Source organism: Lactuca sativa, chromosome 1 (assembly GCF_002870075.4).
Source record: "Lactuca sativa cultivar Salinas chromosome 1, Lsat_Salinas_v11, whole genome shotgun sequence".
In the NCBI taxonomy this organism is placed as follows: Eukaryota; Viridiplantae; Streptophyta; class Magnoliopsida; order Asterales; family Asteraceae; genus Lactuca; species Lactuca sativa.
Window position 1 is genome coordinate 54,237,587 of NC_056623.2, and position 20,869 is coordinate 54,258,455.

At 38.0% G+C, this 20,869-nt stretch overlaps 1 protein-coding gene and 1 long non-coding RNA gene across 11 annotated transcripts; one reads left to right on the forward strand and one right to left on the reverse strand.

The window, feature by feature from the left end:
• Window positions 1-5,386: 5,386 nt before the first annotated feature.
• LOC111915368 (AMSH-like ubiquitin thioesterase 3) lies at window positions 5,387-9,491 on the reverse strand. The gene is made up of 14 exons (XM_023911029.3): window positions 9,253-9,491; window positions 8,495-8,559; window positions 8,324-8,399; window positions 8,001-8,198; window positions 7,826-7,908; window positions 7,640-7,742; window positions 7,509-7,555; window positions 7,104-7,428; window positions 6,941-7,030; window positions 6,795-6,857; window positions 6,632-6,706; window positions 5,891-5,953; window positions 5,756-5,808; window positions 5,387-5,650 (listed from the first exon to the last, which is right to left on the reverse strand). The coding sequence occupies exons 1-14, from the start codon at window positions 9,367-9,369 to the stop codon at window positions 5,476-5,478; spliced, it is 1,533 nt and encodes a 510-aa protein (XP_023766797.1). The 5' UTR covers window positions 9,370-9,491; the 3' UTR covers window positions 5,387-5,475.
• A 211-nt stretch (window positions 9,492-9,702) lies between these two features.
• Window positions 9,703-14,221, forward strand: LOC111915369 (uncharacterized). Of its 10 annotated transcripts, none has more exons than XR_002858134.3 (11): window positions 9,703-10,186; window positions 10,243-10,351; window positions 10,413-10,750; window positions 11,066-11,168; window positions 11,354-11,476; window positions 11,556-11,668; window positions 11,749-11,867; window positions 12,061-12,231; window positions 12,325-13,085; window positions 13,193-13,282; window positions 13,358-14,221. It is a non-coding gene; the product is annotated as an uncharacterized LOC111915369 (long non-coding RNA). The 10 variants fall into 10 exon arrangements; XR_002858144.3 differs by having other exon boundaries at window positions 9,704-10,186; window positions 12,325-12,863; XR_002858132.3 differs by having other exon boundaries at window positions 11,066-11,228; window positions 13,193-14,221.
• Window positions 14,222-20,869: the final 6,648 nt, after the last annotated feature.

Genomic DNA, 20,869 nt, shown 5'->3' on the forward strand with positions numbered 1-20,869 from the left:
GAGATTATGTTTTGAATTAATATTCTAAAAATTATGTTATGACTTAAGATACGTTTTTATAAATCTGGTTTTAGTAATGTTTTAAAAGAAATCTTTAGTCGTGATTTTTGGGTCATTTCAGTTATATATGCAGCGCCCACAGATTCGGGCTAGTCAATTTAGAGACGATGAGCATCAAAAATGACTTTATGATAGAGGATTATTTAGAATAAATAATCTTAACTAAGTTTTAGAATATGTCACTAGGTTTCCGTACATATAAAGAACGTTGAAATCCGAGTTATAACAAAGAAGTTATGACATGTCGAAGTTTCGCGACAAAACCGGGAATCGTAAAAAGTGAGTTTATGATAAAGTACTTTTTAGCCTTAGGGGTCTAAATAAAATTTGTAGAGTATGTCTCCATATACGCGTGGATATAAAGAACGTCAAAAACGGAGTTCGTATGCAAAAGTTAGGACCTTCCAAAGATGTAGCAGTCTAAGGGCATGACACGTGGCAGAAACCCTAATCAGCCTCAATTCCACGACTTGGAATTGGTCAAGGACACTAATCGAGGCTCGAAAAATACATGCTAAGTCTACGGGAGTGATGTGTTAAGATTCCATGATGTGGAAATAAGGTCCACGACGTGGAAATGTCATCCGAACACCTTTCGATGCTAGAACGCAGATGTCAAGCCTACGAAGTGATTCAGCCATGCTCCACGACGTGGACATGTTTTTGGCAGCCTATAAATAGCAAGCTCGACCCTTTCTCTCCTTACACCAAGCCTTCTTTCCTCTCTCTCGTTTGCTAAAGGCGTTCCGCGTTCCGAGCCCGACGATCTCGAACCGCTAACCGTTTCTAGTTAGATTCTATCCAATCACGCTACTAATGTGAGTGCATATTATTTTCATCTTACACATAAATATGAAGTATTTTATATAAATTATGTGCTATGTGTGCATATTATCTGTATACTTGCTATTTATGCTGGATGAACAATTTTATTAATGTATTAAATGATTTAAACTGTATATGTATTTTGGGTAAAACATGGGTAGATGAAATATGAGTTGGATGATGAGATAAGAGGTGATATAGACTATGAGATAAGGGTGAGAGGTGAACAATGAGAGAATCTTTTTACCCAAATGTTGGCCCTGTCATCTAGCAGAGTTTGGATGACAACCACGGACTATTCTAGATAGTCCAGTGGAACACTAGTAAACTTGCAACCTGTAGGTGTTGTGAACGATGTGTTCACCCGGTGTACTCTAAACCCTGACGACTATGCAGGCTTAGTTCCTAAACACTGGTGACTATACAGACTTAGTGCCTAAACCCTAACGAGTATGCAGACTTAGTGCCTAAACCCTGGCGACTACGCAAACTTAATGCCTAAGCTCTGGCGACTATGCAGACTTAGTGTCTGTTGTGTAAGCTGTGGCAACGATGGATTTCATGCCTATTCCTTAGGATAACCCTTAGGAATGAATGAACGAGGAATAGCTGATTCTTAGGGCGGAATAAAGAAGATAATGAGGATGGGTAATTGAGTTGATTGTTTGATGTTTAAACATAATAATTATATTATTGTGGGTTGAAAACCCTATGTACTCACCAGGTTTCCCAACCTGACCCACTCAAGCTTATTTGTATCACAGGTGTTGATATGAAGTTACATTACACTGAGAGATTAAAGAGATATAAGTCACTAGTGATAATGATTATAAGCTCCGTTTATGTTTATGTTTCTGTATTGACGATGACATCCCAAATGTTTTAAAATGAATAAAAATACATTTCTTCGGAAATGTTTTGATAACGTATTTATCATGTTTTATTGGGAACAAATTCCGCAACACTTTTATTTAAAATGTTACTCTGATTTTCAAACAAAGCATAAATAAAATCGGTTTTTTCTAGCCGTGAAAATGGGAATGTTACAATATAGAAGTGCATTCATAAAAAAATGTGCATACACGAAAGGTGCATATGTGCATGTATGCATTTCCTGACGTTTGTGCATATATGCACCTTTATATGCTTACATTTTTTCGAGATTCTTATTTTGCGAATGCACTTCTATATGACCTACTTAATGCGTTAAGTCGCTTTTAAAAAAAATCACACGAAAGAGTTCGTCGGGTTCGCAAGAAAACATTGATTTGCAAAAGATCATATATATATATATATATATATATATATATATATATATATATATATATATATATATATATATATATAGAGAGAGAGAGAGAGAGAGAGAAAGAGAGCGCTAGGTACATATAATTGAAACTGTTCTTAGACAATGCAGAACACTAGCATACTATCACCACTAGTTTGGTATTTATATTCTTCATTTTCACCATTTACAATGTAGGACACCATTGACACACACCAGAGGAAATCAGTTTCAACAACTCAACAATCTCTCACTTGGAGGCTAACAAACAAATCAAGTGCCTTCTAAGATGTGTACCTCTCTAAACCTACCATTGTGTAATCTCCTCTTCTAGTTTGCCTTGTTCTCATCAATCAATTATAATGTTGGTTAAAGCTAATCATAGTTTTAACTTCTCTCTGTAGTCACCATCTTGGTTAATAAATCAATTAGATTTTTCATACGAATGATCTTCTACAATGACTACCTACCATAACTAATAAGTTGTCTGATAATGTGGTATCTCATCTGGATATGGTTAGTCCTACCATGAAACATTGGATTCTATGTAGGGAGGGGAATGAGACAAGTATTAATGGTCACAATCCCATACTCGATTATAAAATTAAATCTCAAATCCATTCTCGTTACATCTGGTATCCAGTCAGTAAATACCTATCGGGTTTACGGGTGTAATCATCGGAATCGGGTATCTCATTTATGATCTTAATTGATTAATACTTACCCATTGAACTTTTCATTACCTAAAACACTATTCACATTCGCATCCACAAAATGACTAGAATTTTTTAATAATTCCAACTTCTAACAACATAAACAAGTTTAGCCATCTCTAGCTGTTTCTTCTTTGCCTTTGTCCATTTAGGCTGGAGGGGGTGTGTCACCGAAACCGCACTCCCCTCACCGCCACATAAGTGCCACATCACTTTTTACCACACAAGTGTGGTTTCTTGTCACAACAAGGGAGTGGTGCCACACTTTTATTTTTATTTTTATTTTTTTTAAACTATTTTAATTTAATAAAACTTATTTTTTAATAAAAAAATATAATTTTTCATTACTTGAAAATTAAAAAAACATTACATTGAAAATAAAAAAAAAAAAAAAACATTACATTGCATTACGAAAAAAACACATGACATTAAAATAATCCTAGAAACTTAAAAAAAAAACACAAATAAAATAACTAAAGCATACTACATAAAGTCGTTCTCCGAGAACTCGTCTTCCGAGTCATCCGGTGGATCCAAATTAAGGTTAATGTGTTGAATCTCGTAAATATATTCCACCAAGTCCGTGCGAAGATTGTGAAATGCTTCAGTGCAACGTATCTCTGCTCTCCTGTTCATATACTATAAACCACCATTTTCTATTGGTTGTGTCTCTGGTATGGTTTCTTCCTCGTCAAACGCACATATCGCTCTTCCTTTTTTTTTCAATAATCATGTTATGCAATATGAGACATGTATACATGATTTCTTGAAGTTTTTCCTCGCCAAAATTAATTGTTGGTTTTTTCAATATGAACCAACATTTCTTCATAGCTCCAAAATCACGCTCAACATCCTTCATAGCTCTTTCTTGAGCTCACTTGAATTTTTTTCGTCTAGAACCATGTGGACGCGTACACGATTTAACAAACACAACATACTCAAGATAGATTCCATCGAATAGATAATAACCAAACTTATATGGTGTTCCACGCACTTCAAAAGAAGAATCTGGTGCAAATCGATCATCTATGTTTTTAAATATAGGTGAACGATTAAGAACGTTGATGTCGTTAATCAAACCAGGAAAACCAAAAAAAGCATGTCAAGTCCATGATCCTATGATGCAACTGCTTCAAGTATGACCATTGGGTAACCATGATCACCTCGGGTAAATTGCCCATGATATGACGTAGGACAATTTTCTCATGCCCAATGGAGACAATCTAAACTTCTTAGCATTCCAGGAAACCCATGCACACTAGCATGGTGAGCTTACAATTGTAAGATGTCATTACGTGTAGGCTTATGTAAATATTTTGGACCATAAAACTAAATCACAGTTTTGTAGAAATAGTGGAGACTGTCTCATGCGGTCCTATCAGACATCCTAAAACTCTCGTCTAACACATTAGGCGTAATGACATATGCTAATTGACGAAGTGCGACCGCGCATTTTTGTAAAGGAGTGAAACCGTGCGTAATGCCATAGCGTTGTTGAAAAAAATTGCACTCCCTCGTTACATCTTCAACTATATGTTCGTATAAACGTTGGACATTTTGAAGCGCCTACGAAAATAGTACCATTGATAAGTGACATTCTCTTGAAAATAGTCTTGTACCAAACTTTGGTTGGCTTCTTCACAATTTCTAAAAATATATATTCGTGTTCTCCGTTGAAAACTTTCAGTTGCGTTATTGCATAAAGCGTCATATGTTTGTTCCGCCATTTGAGTACACGCAACAGTGACATCAAAAATAACTTGAAATTCTTCAGAAGATCAAGAAGATGACATTTTGAGAGAGAATAGTGAATTTTTTTCTATTAATTTTAAGAGAGAAGGGTGATTTTTTGTTTGAAAAATAATGAAGTAGGTAGTATAATTTATAGGAAAGAAAGGAAAAATGAAAGTATTCAAAAATTTTCATTTTCCCCATCAACCAATCACATTGCACGGTTATAAATTCACACTGCGGCCTAAACCGCAGGAGACCACAGTCAGGGGGCGGTATGCACGGCTGAGGTGGCAAAACCACAGCCACTCCCTCAAGCCTTATGGAGATTGTTTGAGAGCTTAACTTGACTTCCCAATGTAAATCTGGCTTTAGCGTCTTTCTTGTTGGACTTCACCAACGCTTTCCTGATATACTTCACCTAACGAAGTTTTATAGTACGTCATGCTCTATTTCTTACTATGTTCATGCCAAGTATTTGTCTAACTGCTCCCAAGACCTTAAACTTAATCTTTTGAGACAATTGTTTGTGTCTTTACCCACTTGATCTCCTTCATGTTTGATATATCTATCAACATGTCATTAACATATAATAACAAGATAATGTATGAGGAATCAAACTTATTCATGTAAAATCAATGATCCACCTCATATACCAAGTACCCATTCCTCTATACGAAGTTGTAAAACTTCAAGTATAGTTATCTTGGTGCTTGCTTCAATCCATACAAACCAAAGGCTTAGATACAAAAGAATTTGTTGGACGCCTGAATAATCAAATCTCATCTTTGCAACACCAAGTTTCAGTCAAAAAATACTTTACATTTAAAACATTATATACCCGTAACAAAAATATGATTTTCAACGAAGATCTAAAACATCAAATCTCAAAGTCTCGTTGATATAAACATGAGAACAGTGCTCATAAATAGGGCTACCATCATCAGGCTCCTCATGTGGATGAAACCCACGTTGATCACAGTTTCTGATTAAATTTACTCCACCAGGATCCGAAAGATGAAATATACCATGTGGGCTACAACATTTAATAAGTTTTAAATTTGTATCAAGAATAATGTTTCAACTTTTAATATGAAAAGCAAATTCAAGGAGCAATAGTATAGGTGATTAAAAAATTTACCAGGATTCATCAGTGGGAGCCATCACAATTGCAATTGCTTCCGGAAGCATAATCTGAGATTAGGTCAAAAAAATTAGTTTTAAATTGAATGAAAGTTGAGCTAGTAAATGAAGTACAAAAAATGTTGTATTTTACCTGATATGAGTAATGAGTGTGTAGGTCTACTGATGACATGAAACAGCTTTGTGTTGGGTGAGTCTGAAAAAAATATTAATATTTTTATCATTATGCTGTGTATAATATTAAAGAGTAAATTACATTTTTGGTTCTTAAGTATAGCTGGTTTTTGCAATTTTGGTCCCAACACGTTTTCTTTTGCAGTTTTGGTCCTTATTTGAAGTTCTTGTAATGTTTTTTTGTCCCTATTCCAAGTAAAATGACTATTTTGGGTCCCTTACTATAGTTGGTTTAAGCAAATTTGGTCCAAAAAATAGTCATTTTACTTATGAAAGGGACCAAAAATTGTTACAAGAACTTCAAATAAGGACCAAAATTGCAAGAGAAAAGTTTTTGGGACCAAAATTGAAACATCAACTATAATGAGGTACCAAAAAATATAATTAACTCTTATATGCTTATAGCAATTTTCGTCCCAAAAGGTTTTCTTTAAATTTTTGGTCCTTACTTAAAGTTCTTGTAACATTTTTGGTCCTTGTTCTAAGTAAAACGACTATTTTTGGCCCCTATGTATAACTGACTTTTGTCCCAAAAATAGTCATTTACTTGGAATAGGGACCCACAATGTAACAAAAACCTCAAATAAGAACTAAAATTGCAAGAGAAAACACTTTGTGACCAGAAATGAAAAAATCAGCTATACTCAGGGACCAAAAATGTAACTTGATCTAAAACAAAATAAAAGAAACATCCACTTACATGAATCCATCCAAGTTGGAAAAGAGAACGTTTATCTTGAATCTCAAAGATATCTTCTTCATTCAATGTTTGGCACTGAAGATCAAAGTAAAATGCTTAAACTATAATAAACACAATTATCAATTATCATATACTCCATAAGATATAAAAAAAAAGTTCTTACAGAATCAGAAGTTGACTCCTGTTTTGGTATTATAAGTGTAGTGATATTAAACACCCTGTTTTTCTACACTCTCAATAAAATAAACCAATAATTACAAAATCAGTCCAAAAAAAAATCCCCTTTATTCAAAACCAAATTAACCTTACCAAAAAACCCGCAAGAACACCACACGTTTCCAAGTTCTTTCTAGTATTTTCCTGAGCCAGTCTGAGAAAATCTTGCATCATTTTCAAAGGCTACACAAAAGTCAACCAAAACATTACTTTCTAAAATAGAAAATAAAATTAATTTAAAATAAAAAGAGCTTACAATATGCAAATGCTGGTATCCATTAGCACTGGGTGTATTATCTTGAAAAGATTTTGCGGGTCCCGGTCTTGGATCAGCAACTCTTGTTGGAGAAATTGGAGTCTGCTGAGGTTGCACACGAGCAAGAACAGGAGGGGGAGAAGGTTGTCTGATAATATTTTCAGAGAAAAAATCACTACTGTCAAAATGTACACGTGGCTGCTGAGGTGGACGTGTCCAGCTACCATCGTCCAATGAGAGCACTGATTCCATAGTTGATGTTGTTTCCATTCCTGAGTTGGCATCTTTATTGCTTGTAGTGTCACTTTGCACAGACTGAATTAAGCTACAACCACAATGGAATACAGTATAAATACAGGTTAAAGAATAGGATAAAATTTTAAAGTGGATAAAATAAATACTGACCTTAAATTTTCATTGGTATTTAAGTCACTATATGCTGGATATTGCACCTGTGTTTCATGTTATGATTTAGTTGATAATATAGATTAAAAATTAAAGCAAAAATGTAGGAAAACTGAATTACACATTAACACCTTTATCTCTGTGTTAGGAGTTGACCATTGACCACGAAGACCATTAGGACCTAAAAGAGAATGTCTTGATAGTGTTTCTTGCTTGGGAGGTGGCAATAGAGAACTGTAGATATGGGAAATTTAAGCATGTGTAACAACTAAGAGAATGAAAAATTGCATTTTTTATATAAATAGTTAAATACTTACAGCTTTTGAAACTGCATATCAATAGGACTTGATTGTAAATGTAAATTTTCATGAGTGGAGGGCAGAATGGGCTTTTTTAATGACTGCAATAAAATAGAAGCATGAGAGGTATAAAACAAATTAACAAACACCAAATTATATCTATTTGGATAAACATGACAGTTGCAGATATTACCTGATTACTATCTGATCTAAAAGGAACATTGTTGTTCAAATCTGGCAATTGAAAAGAACCCCTTGATCCATTTTGGTTTTTTCCAATGTCATTTTGTTGAAAATCTTCTGTTCTTGAATGAGCTTTGTTCAATCCACCCACTTGACGATCAACTTCTGGTTTTAAAGATTCTAATTCATCTAACACCCCTAAAACTTGCTGAAAGAAGACAGAAAACAAAGAGTCAAAAAGCATGACCAATAACTCAAACTAAACTTTGCAAATAGTCAAATACAGTATGAAGGATGAACTATTCTTGAAGGTTAATGGACCATGTTATTCACCTTCTTGCAATATGCTCTTTCTTTTAGACATAACACTTGGTAATCCCGATGAAATCTTATAGTATCTAGGACCAAACTGCAAAGTTTCAACCACAGAGTAAGCAAATGGTTAGATGTGAAATTGTAAGCATCATGTGGAAATATAGAATCCAATTTTGACTTTGTCTTTACCTTGAATATCTTAAAAGTATGACATACAAATCAATTATATTCTTTTCCTCACGATAGATTCGTGCCTGCATGTAAAGAGAGTTTGGTGAAGGTGTTCTAAAATGTTCCAATCACTTCATCCCACAACATAAAATCTTTACTTTACAAAAGTTGCAAGTATAAGCACACAAAATTCTTTGAAATGATAGAAATTGTATGACAAATTATCTAAATTTTAAACAACATGGATACCAATGGAAATAGAGTAAGGTATCAAACCTTAAAAGCACTCATTGATGGGGGAAAGCTCCACACAGGTGGTATTCTCATGGCTAGAGGTTAACTTATATGCCTACATCTCCTCTTTTGAGAATTGTTCTAAAAAGGTGTCACTATAGATAGAATTGCATAATATTATCAGGCACGTTAAAGAGGTCTACGCATTTTGCAAATTTTAGATTTCGAGAGAGAAGAAACTAAAAAAACAGATCCTATATGAACAATCCTTTGTGTGAGCCGCTTTATACTATCATCAATATCACTGAACACTAAAAGATCAATTCAATTATTTAGCACGACAATTGAGAAATCATCAACGAATTGAAGTGTTAAAGTAGGAAACAGAGTTCAAGATTCTAAACCCTAAGCAACATAACGATTAAATCAAATTGATCAGCTTAAAATTGAATCATGTGGAGTAGCAGTTGAAACTTGTATTCGAAGCAAATAGAAACATGAGAGTTAAACAAACTGATGCATCATCAGTATTAAGCGATGACCTGTTTGAGAAGATTATCAGCGATCCGGTAATAGTTACGAAGAGGAATTCGATCGTCGACTTCCTTCTTACGAGCCATTTCGTTAACATCGATCCGCTTCGCGAGGGGAGGCCTCATACTTTTTCCGGCGAAAAAAAGTCGGTTAAGTTTGAAAGGAATTTATCCCGGGAAGTGTCGCCGGAAGACCATACGAGACAATTTCGAGAATGAGCACATAAAGGAATCTTGTCAAGCAGGTAAACTAATAATTAAATCAGGGTTTTATAGAAAAATATGTATTTATTATTATTATTATTATTAATATATATATATTAAGATTGTGAAAAATTTCAACAGTAAACTGTTGAAATTCTATCCATATATGGTCCTTCAAATTTTTGTGCACTTTTTTTATTTGTTTAGGGGGGGTGTTTTGTAATCATATATATTATGCTGTCGACGTGGTGTTGCGTAGAAAAGAGCCACATACTACGTGTTTTGATTTGAATATCATTGTCTGCCACCTACTCACCGCCTCTTTCTCTTCCCCACCGCCTCCGGTATCTTTCACTATCTTTGTCGATTTCTTTTTTTGCCTCCTCTCAAACGACGAACAGCTCCTTCCTTCTTCCTCCTTCCACACAGTACATGACGAAGGTACTTCTCCGTCCACTGTCAATCTTCTACCTGAAACCAGAAGAAAAATCACCGACAAGGTTACTGTAAGGATCTGAAGGTTCAAGAACTTCACGTGCTTGCTATCTTCTACAGCTTCAAAGCCTCAATCGACTTTCTTTTCAGATGCGTTATCTTCCTCTGATGGTTCCCACCGTTAACCGGTTCTTCCAATCAGTTTCCATCCTCCGTCTCTCAGTCCTCTTTCTATCTAACCCTACAAGCCATCGTCAACGAACAACCATCCTCAACATTGTTACTGGCTATGGCGCTACTTGAGGTACTTTACTCTTCAGCTTCGCTTCTTTTTCAACATCTGATGCCAACTGAGTTCAGGCAATCGGCGGCGGAGCTAATCCGGCAGACCGCTGGTGAAATATTAATTCGGCTTTTTATGGGAAACAACCATCAGTTCTTAATTTCTTCCACCAACAGAAATTGAATGGTAATTTTATAAACCCTAGATAATTGGTTATATGAAATTGACTAATATTTGTTTCATACAGGGTGTAAAAAGTTGAAATTGTGCCCAAACATTACCTGTGCGCTTCTTCTACAGTTATGCAAATTTGCGACTTCAGGTAAACAACAATAGACATGTCCTCGCATTCCTGTTTTTCGTTGTTAGGCACAATTTTTTTCGTTTTTGTAATGTACATGTCGTCGGAGATGATGAAGTGCAAAGTCTTCTGGTGACTTCCATTCCTGTTCGCTCCAACTACCACATCCTATGAACTTATCTGGGTCTCATCTATGCCTGTCTACACCATCGCTACACAAAGATTGAAGACTGCTAAAACCCACTGCCAATTCTGGTCTGCCAGGTGCTCGATATAATGTCGAGGTGAGTTACATCTTATTGTTTTTTATTTTTATTCAATAATTTTGATTGAATAGTCTGTTAATGATTCAGTTTCAATTCATATTCTTCATGAGGGGTACATATTCTGTTGATTTTGTAAATTTTTGGTTAACATCTAAAAACCAACAATTTGTTCTATTTTCATTATCCACTCAACCTACTTCCCATTAAACTGTTCCTTTGATATCGTGTTGTTTTGATCTCTTTTTGTTTTTTTATATCCTGCCTATTTTCTGGCTACAACATTTTACTTTCAGTAAAGCTTTGTGTGTTATCGTAGTTTCAAACATTTTTCAGGATTAGGTCCTTTTCGGCATGCAACAAAAACTTGACAAATTATGTCAACAGGTGAATTACTTGAAGGACCAGCCTAAATGATTCTACACATGCCTTTCAGCAGGTAATGTGTGAACTATCTCATAAACAACAATTTTATCCGGTACAACTCCAAAAACGAATGGTAATTGCACATTTATAGTGCCTGATATTTGTTAAAGTAATACTTTTTTCCTTATGGGATGATTGTTTAAATCTATTTTCAACTCATGAATATGGGACTGATATTGTTGTGTGGCTTTCATCTAGGGTTCTCAATTTAGATGTGGGTAAAGACGGTAAATGTTTTGCACATGTAAGGTTTAACCAGTCAAATTAGGTCCTGGGTCAACCGGAAGACTGTCAGTTGACTGCTCATCGGTTCGACCTTAGGTGTGTATTTTGCGTAGCTCTATGCAACCTAATTATTTATTATTTCTAATAGTTAATTAATTTTTTATTTTCATTACAGGTTCCAACTTTTTATGTTCAGGTAACTAGTCATGACTCCACCCTTTTAGGTAGATGTAGAAGAACATATGCGCATGCTCATGACTATCATATTAATTCCATTTCTAATAATAGGTGTGCTTCAATGCTTTTTCTTTATTTAATATACATTCAAAATGTTATCTAATTAATTATTAATTATTTGCATTTTTTAGTAATGGTGAAACATTGATCTCAGCTGATGATTTACGCATAAACCTTTGGAACTTTGAAATCAACAGTTAGAGTTTTAATATTGTAGACATGAAGCCTGCAAACATGGACGACTTAACTGGTAATAGTATATTTTTTTTCTTTGTTTGTTTCAGAGGTTGTAATTTCATGTGAATGTACTGAATATGCGCATGTGAATGTGAATGTACTGAATATGGAAGTAGCTTTTCAAAATATAACAGTATAATTGGTTTATTTTTGAAACTAGGATGCTATAAAAGGCTTATACTCTTGACTTTGCATTGTTTTACTAGGTGTACGAAGGCTTTGCCGTATGTCTGCTATAATAGAAAAAATTGGGAAGTGTCATATGCTTGCTATAACAGAAAAAAAATTAGGAATTCATAAGTATATGAAGTGCTACATACATAAAGCATAAATTTCTTGAGTTGATTAACCATCCTGGTCACAATTCTTTTACAAATGTATGCAGTTGATAAGGTTATTTTTTTTATTTAAAAAGTTCAAAACTTCATACACCTTGTCAAAACCTTTATTTTTGTACAATGTTTTTTTAGGAATAGAAAGAAATAGAGAGGTGGAATAAGGGAAACATAATTTGTTATGGCTTTTGTTGGCTGGAAATAGACTGAAAAGGAGCTGCAACCAATCAAGCATCTTTCTCTGTTTAGTGTCGTGCCGACTCTAAATAGAGGACTTCTTTCACAAGGGGGAGTATTGAGGCGATGATGAGTTTTATTTTTGAAAAGATTTTGTGTTATCGAGTATCGGGTGAAATTGAGGTTTGTATTTTGGCGGGGCAACTCGGAAGGCATTGCGGTCGGATATTGCAACCGGTGTTTGCAGCCATCCCGGTGTTTCACCCCTTTTTCCTGAGCCTCCTCCGGTTGAAATTCAGGGTCGTCTTTTTGATTTAGTGTTAGTTTTTGTTTTTATGATGGTTGGAGTGAGGGTTATTTGTTGTGATGTTCTTTTTACCCCAATCGATAGAAACTTGGTGGCCACTCCATCCATCTTCTTCCTAACGGTCGTTGATGAAGTTAAGCATTTCTTCAACACCGCCATCACCACCATCTTTATGAAGCTTCTGCTATCGGTAGGCTTATTTTTTTTCATCTCACTGCAACTTTAGTTGTCACCTGTTTTCAAAGTTGTCGATTGTAAAACCTCGATGGATGAGGACCATGAGTGATTTGTGCACCAACTAAGGGGTTATTAGAAGCAGATGGAATGTAAAACTTAAGACTGGCATTGTTTCCTTTTCCCTAACATTTCATTAGGGTGGTTCTATTAGTCTACAAATAAAAAAAAATCACAGGTTAAATCTTTTTACTGAATCTAGAATTCGTTTGCATCTTCTTCATCTTTCCAAAATTAGCTTAAAATGTTTAGATGATTTATAGTTTCTTTGCAATATTAAAATAGATTGTTGGGTTCCTCACCACCATGAGAAGTTGAGAAAAAAACTTCAACCGACAAATGGTTGCAACATTCGCTAAGATTTCCAAATCAGAGGTAATCCCCTGTTATTTTGAACTCATTACTTTGTTTCTTTAATAACCTTTTCTTGCAATTCTCTTCAAACATAAGTTGGTGGTTCGTTTCTTGAAATGGGAGATTTGAAGACGATTGATTCATGTTTATAGCAATTTGAAGTCAAACAGTTATGTTTCTTTTTTAATCTCAGGTTATCATTTTAGTTTTTGGATATCTCACATTCCACTAATTTTGAATTGGTTTGATTTTTTACTTCTTCGTATCTGAACTTCTATTTTTTGTTTTGTGTTGTCTGTTTCTTCTGATCTTCATTTCAAATTGTATATAATGAATTAGGTAGTGCGCCTATCTTCTTGAGTTTAAGTAGTAAAAAATAAGAATGGCAGAAAGAAAGCTGTTGAACAAATACTACCCCCGTATTTTGATCCGGTTAAAAAAAAGAATGAGAGAAGTTGAATTTATAAGAATTATGATCTGCCACTGTGTTTAGTTGACATTTAATTTAGATGAAGGTCAATAATGAAAATTGAATAACTTCACCCTTTGTATTTTATAATTAAATTTCTTTTTATTAACGGTATATATATAATTACAACTTTTATTTATATTTCTTTCCTGACATGTGAATGACATGTGAAAGCAGACAAATATTCAGTGATAGTTTTATGAGTTCCCCAAATACACCAACCAACGTATGAGCAAGAAGAAAGTATCAACTGCTTTATTTGTCATACTTTCTTTACATGCCATTCTACAGCAACATATTCCTAAGACTAGATAAAAGCTCATTGCCCATAAAAAAAAAACCCAAGCTGTATTCAGATGGTTTTCTTCATAACTACTTTTCCAATTTTACCCTTATTGTTACAATTCTAGGTGAGGAGGATAACAAGTTCTAATTGCCCATTTTATTTTAACAATGGTTTAACACCTATGAAGTTGGAGTTTGGGATTCCATCCTTGGTGTATTGTAAATCTGATATATCATCAAGTGTCTTCAGTCGGTTTTCTTTGATATTAGCCGCAAATCCGACCCCCGCAAAGCGGGGGTTCCTATCTAGTTATTATTATTATTTACATTTTTTAACTAATAATTAAATCAAAGGTTTTATAGAAAAATATGTATTTTTTATAATTACTTATATTTTTTTGGAACTCTAGAAAGGAAAAAAGTTTTTTTAGAAAAGTCCTCGTTTTTTTAGCTAGTTTACAACCCAAAAGTCAATGACGTTAAATGAAACCAGTTAGGGATGAGCAAAAGGACCGAACCGGCCCGAACCGGCCCGAACCGGACCGGACCGGGGAACCGGCTTCGGCCAAAATCAAGAACCGAACCGGCCCGGCGGTTCTACCGGTTCCCGGTTCCTACCGGTTCTTGTCGTATCTTCAAATGTTGGAACCGCTCCTTGAAAAATAGCATCATAAGGTACCGGTTTTTGCCGGTTCTACCGGTTTTTTCCGGTTCTACCGGTTCCGGTTAAATCGGTTCCGGTTCTTACCGGTTCCCGGTTCCAAAAATCCACAAAAATAACGTCTCGGTCCCGGCCCGACCGGTTCCATCGGGTTCCGGTGCCGGTTCCGGTTCCGGTTCCGGTTCCGGTACCGGTTCCGGCCGGTTCCCCGGTTCATATGCTCATCCCTAAAACCAGTAAAGAGAAAAAGTTATGAAACACCATACATGTTCATGTTTTGATAAATTATGCTATTAGAGAGGTATGAATGGTTCATTCTTAACTTAATCTCGCATCAGTTTTAACATCGGCTTTTGTTCCCCCTCTATCTTCCATATTTCCTAATCCACAACACATCCTAGGGATGAGATTTAAAACTAGAAAACCTTACCGAAATCGGAATATGTAAAATTGGTTAGGGTTTCGAGTTTAAAGAAAGAATTTATCAGGGTTTAGGTCCGTTGGGTCCGAGTAAATCGGATTTAAGAACCGGAGCCGGTTTAAGGGCCCGAACTGATTTTTGTGACAAATTTAAAACAAGCATATCTTAATTGTTTGAAATCGGATTGGCATACGTTTTTTTTTTCAATGTATTCAAAAGTCTTTGAAAAATCCTGCAATTATGCTCAAAAGACTAGAAAGCACCCGATAAAGATGAAAGATAACAAAAAGAGAAAAAAAATGCATGAAGTCTAACTAAAATGAGATGAAATATGCTAAAATAAACTAAGAAAAGAAGTAAATAAAATGAAACTATATGATGGATAGAGTGAGTGGACTATCCAAACCTTTGGGGATATGTTGTGGGCATGTGTATTGAATTTTGGCGACAACTGGGATTCGTATTTCCCATTGGCTGAGTTTTCTTACAACAACAACCATCATGCCAGTATTGATCGACCTCCTTTTGAGATGCTCTACGGGAGGGAGTGTCGAACCCCGTTTTGTTGCGATGAGGTCGGTCAACAAGTTATGGGTAACATGGAGGTGGTGCTCTAGACCATCGAGTTGATCCGACATATGCGCAGGAGATTGCAGACTACACACATCCGACATAAGAGTTATGCTGATAGATGTCGGTCGGATTTGGAGTTCCAGGTTAGGGATATGGTACTCCTGAAGGTGTCACCTTGGAAATGTGTCATCCGGTTCAGGAAGCGGGGCAAGCGGGGTCCCAGATACATCAGTCCTTTTAGGGTTATTACCCGAGTGGACAGGTGTAACGACTCAATTTTCAAAAGAAAATTTTCAATTTTTTTTTATTAATCAAACACATTTCAATAAACCATGAAATCTCAAAACAATTGTTTTCAAATCCACATTCATTACAACTTTATTTTAAAACATCAGAGTATCTCGCAAAATGCTTGTGTGACAGTGCACGTCGTTCCATCACGCCTTGCCCTTACCCTTGGGATCCGGTGTACCTGAAACAAATCCACAACCTGTAAGTTAATGCTTAGTGAGTTCCTTAGAGCATATCGCGCACACAATCCACATAACACATATCATATTAGCTATAAAGCTACACATACCACATAAGTCATGCATACATAAACCTGTAAGGATGTCGTGGGCTCCCTCCAGGGTCTTATACCTTCGTGTCATGGGCTACCCCACATGGTCTTTACTTGGGAATGCCATGGGCTACCCCACATGGTCTTATATCCAACTGCCACGGGCTTCCCCCGGCGTCTTTCATGCAATAACATACATAATCAACCTAGAATATCATATCACTGAAGCATCTAACATACTACATACGTATACATAAACCTGTAAGGATGCCGTTGGCTCCCCCCCCCCCCTAGGGTCTTACACCATCGTGTCATGGGCTACCCCAATGGTCTTTACTTGGGAATGTCATGGGCTACCCCACATAGTCTTATATCCAATTGCCACGGGATCCCCCCGGGATCTTTCATGCATTAACATACATTCACTAGCATACCACATATCTCTACAAACGCTAGTATACCACATAACATAAAATGGGCCGGCCTTGGTGCCTTGGACCCATTGGTATGGTGAGAAGACTCACCTCTGTTTGTAGAATCTGAAGGCTGCTCTCCTAACAATCCGTAGACACTCGTGTAGAACAATAATAATATTACCCAATGTTAGGATTAAACACCGTCTAAGTGGGGAACCCAAATCCCTAAGTCCTTTCACAAAGGCCCAAAAGGTCTTTCTTAGCTAATGGGCCCAAAGTCCATATCCAAAGTCATTAATGGGCCTCATGGCGCAATAAAGCCCAATCATAACATACATGGTCCAAAACAAATAAACTGCCCCTAACCCGAAAACAGGACTAGGCCTAATGACTAATTGAGGCCCAAAACAAATCCAAGCCCATCTGATGTGTGTACGCTTAGCGTACCACCCTGGTATGTGCAGCATACTGAGTCCTTGGGCCTTACGCGTTGCGTACGCTAGGTTACGACCAACGTACCAGCATGTTAAGCACTTTCTCCATTAAGTGCTTAATACTCGATTTTCTCATGTCCAATAGTCAGATCTAAGCTTATTAAGATGACCTAGGGCATAAAGTTGGCAACTTTATGCCTTTGCATGTCTAATATGTTCCCAACAACCCCATTAAGACCTTTTAAGGTTTCTAATCCATGTATAAGGTCACACCACCCATCAAGACTTCATTTTTATGTTATAAATGGACCAAAGGACCTCAGATCTAACATTTCCAACCTCTGGAGTTGCTCAACTCACAAGAGGAGATCCAAAACCAACAAAAGGGACCAAACTAGAAAACCCTAAGTAGATCTAATGAATAAGATGGAAAGATCAAAGCTTTATACCTCCAAAAGATCCTCAAAGTGAACTAGGTGCAGATTCTTGAAGCCCAATGTCACTCCAAGCTTGCTTGACAATTTCTCCTTCTTGAATGGACACTAAAATGGCCCCAAATGCACTCTCTAAGCTCAAAAATGGGCTCACAAACTCTCTATAGAGTAGAAGGGCGAAATATGGTTGTGGAGGCTATCTAGGGTTAGGTCCAAGAGGCTTAAGGACATTGAAAGAGGCCTCAAGTCCGAAAATTAGGGTTTTAGATTTTCGTCACGTATGCCCAGCGTACTCCTGGTATGCCCAACGTACATGCTGCCCCTCCGCTATCCTCCTTGCAAAGTACGCTAAGCGTACCCATAAGTACACCCAACGTACTTAAGGGACTTATTATGATATATTTAAAATTCTTCAAGGGCTTCAAGGTAATACCTGATTTGGAGTGTTACGACTCTCCCCCACTTGAACTAGATTTCGTCCTCGAAGTCCATAGTTGTGAATAAATCGGGATAATGATCCCCCATCTCCTCCTCCGGCTCCCATGTCTATTCGGAGCCCCTACGGTGCTGCCATTGCACCTTTACAAGCTTCACCTCCTTGTTTTGAAGACCCTTTGTCTTCCTGTCTAAGATGGCAACCAGCCTCTCGATGTAGTTCAAGCTCCCATCTTCCTGAATATCGTCCAGTGAAATGACTGCGGACTCGTCAGTGACACACTTCCGAAGTTGAGACAAGTGGAAGGTGTTGTGAATCTAGCTAAGCTCCTCCGGCAGATCCAACCGATATGCCACCTTGTCCACCCGGGCCATGATCCTGAACGGGCCTATGTACCGAGGCCCCAGCTTGCCCCTCTTCTAAAACCTGATGATCCCCTTCCAGGGCAACACCTTAAGTAACACAAAATCCCCTACCTGGAACACAAGATTTGATCGCCGCCGGTCAGCATAACTTTTCTAACGACTCTGCGCGACCCGCAGTCGGTCGTGCACCTGCTGAATCAGCCCGGTAGTCTTGAGCACTACCTCAGTGCTCCCCATGACCCGGTGCCCAAACTCGTCCCAACAAACTAGAGTCCTGCACCTCCGACCATATAACATCTCGAACGGAGCTCGGTCGATACTAGCATGATAACTATTATTGTACGAAAACTCTGCCAGTGGGAGGTATGTGTCCCAACTCCATCCAAAATCCAACTTGCATGCCGAAAGCATGTCGTCCAGTGTCTGGATCATCCTCTCGCTTTAGCCATCAGTCTGGGGGTTGTACGCCGTGCTAAAATGTAGTTGAGAGCCCAATTCCTCGTGGAACTTCTTCTAGAACCTGGATGTAAACCGAACATCTCTATCAGAGACTACCGACATTGGCACCCCGTGTCTAGCCACCAGCTCTCGTACATAAATGTCCGCCAACTTCTCTGCAGATATACTCTTAGAAATCGGAATGAAGTGGACACTCTTCGTTAGTCTGTCCACGATCACCCATATGGCGTCCACACCCCTCGCCGTACTCGGTAACTTCGTGATGAAGTCAATAGTGATCTTTTCCCATTTCCACATGGGAATGGGTAGCAGCTGTACCTTGCCATGAGGTCACTGATGCTCGGCCTTGACCTTCGTGCAGGTCAAGCACCGCTCACAAACCAGGCGATCTCCCGCTTCATGCAGGGCCACCAATAACTCAATCTCAAGTCTCTATACATTTTTGTAGCCCTTGGATGTATAGAGAACCTTGACTTGTGTAACGCTCTAAAAAATTCAACCAATTTAAACTTTTCAAAAACAACCCAGTTTCATTAAGTTATTACAAAAAGGTTTTCAATACGATTATTATCAGAGTCTTCCTAGAACCACATCATAAAACATAATCATGAGGAGCGATACGATCACGCCTTTGCCTTGCCACGGTCTCCTGAAGAACCTGAAAAACATTAAACCACAACTGTAAGCCTGAAAGCTTAGTGAGATACCCCCAAAATACCAACCACATATACCATACACGCACAACATGCCATAACATAACAGAACACGGAACAACCATGCACTTCGGGTCTACTGTGTGACTGGTCCACCGTACCGGGCCTTCAGTCCACCTGGTCCACCCTCCGAGTCTAGCCATATACATCGAGTCTACAGTGTGATTGGTCCGCCCGCACCGGGCCTTCAATCCACCTGGTCCACTCTCTGAGTCTACAGTATGACTGGTTCGCCCGCACTGGGCCTTCAGTCGGCCTGGTCCACTCTTCGAGCCGCGGCACGTCTGGTCCGCTCTCATGGGGCCTACAGCCTATCCGGACCGCTCGCTGGGCCTTCGGGATAACCAGTCTGCCCTAGGAATGCTGGCCTACAGCATAAAGCAGGACCCGCCTCTACCCAACCCCAGCCCAACAACCATGTGCGCATAAACATTCAATCATATAACAATTCACATCCAATCAAACCGATCTAGCAGATCACATAGCATAACATCATCCTAACCAGGATACCGACCTAACCGGTCACTAGCATAGCATCATCCTATATACCAGGATATCGACCTTAACCACGTCTCTAACATATACCATCCTAACTATTAGGATGCAAACATAGCAAAGCAATAACATAACAACGATACCCGAATCACAATCCGATAAAGGGCCGACCTTGGTGCCGTAGACCCTGTCGTTATAGTGAGGATAACTCACCTACAACTGCTGACTGAAAAGATAAGACCAAGCTGCTCCGACCACTGACACGATCTCCACCACTAGCCAACACCAAAACACTGAACTCAAAACAAATGCCAACAATTACCAAAATGCCCTAGGAAGTCAACTGGTCAACCCTTGGTCAAAGTCAAAGTCAAAGTCAACCTCCTGATTGACTTTACTCGCCGAGTCAACCCGATGACTCGTCGAGTCCCCATGCTCAGAACTTCCCAAATCTGCGACTCAACTCGCCGAGTCACCCCGAGACTCGCCGAGTCCCATAGCTATGAGTCCCCTCGCACTCAACTCACCGAGTCCTCCCTTGACTTACCGATTCACGGCTCAACCAGAAGAAGGTTAGGACCTCACGACTAGAATCGCCGAGTCCAAGGCTATCTTCAACCAACTCGTCGAGTTGTTCTTCCAACTCGTCGAGTTCCTGCCCATCTTCAAGCAACTTGCCGAGTACACCTTTGTGACTCACCGAATACCCCTTGATCTTAATCCATACAGAAGCTTTCCAAGCCATGTAGATGATCCAAACCATAGATCTACCCTTCTACAACCCATCCATCACGTAAAGTGGCAAACTTTACGTGAATCCAAAGAGATCTAGGCATATAACACTCTAGGGTTAGGGTTTGGGACAAGATGGTTTCACCAAACACT

Bases quoted from the DNA above. Each gene is read 5' to 3' on its own strand.
- LOC111915368 (XM_023911029.3), bottom strand. From the start codon at position 9,369: ATGAGGCCTCCCCTCGCGAAGCGGATCGATGTTAACGAAATGGCTCGT. The intron at 7,743-7,825 runs GTAAGTATTTAA...CCATATCTACAG, and splicing joins GATATGCAGTTTCAAAAGCT to TTCTCTATTGCCACCTCCCA. The intron at 5,809-5,890 runs GTAAAATACAAC...ACCTAATCTCAG, and splicing joins ACACTCATTACTCATATCAG to ATTATGCTTCCGGAAGCAAT.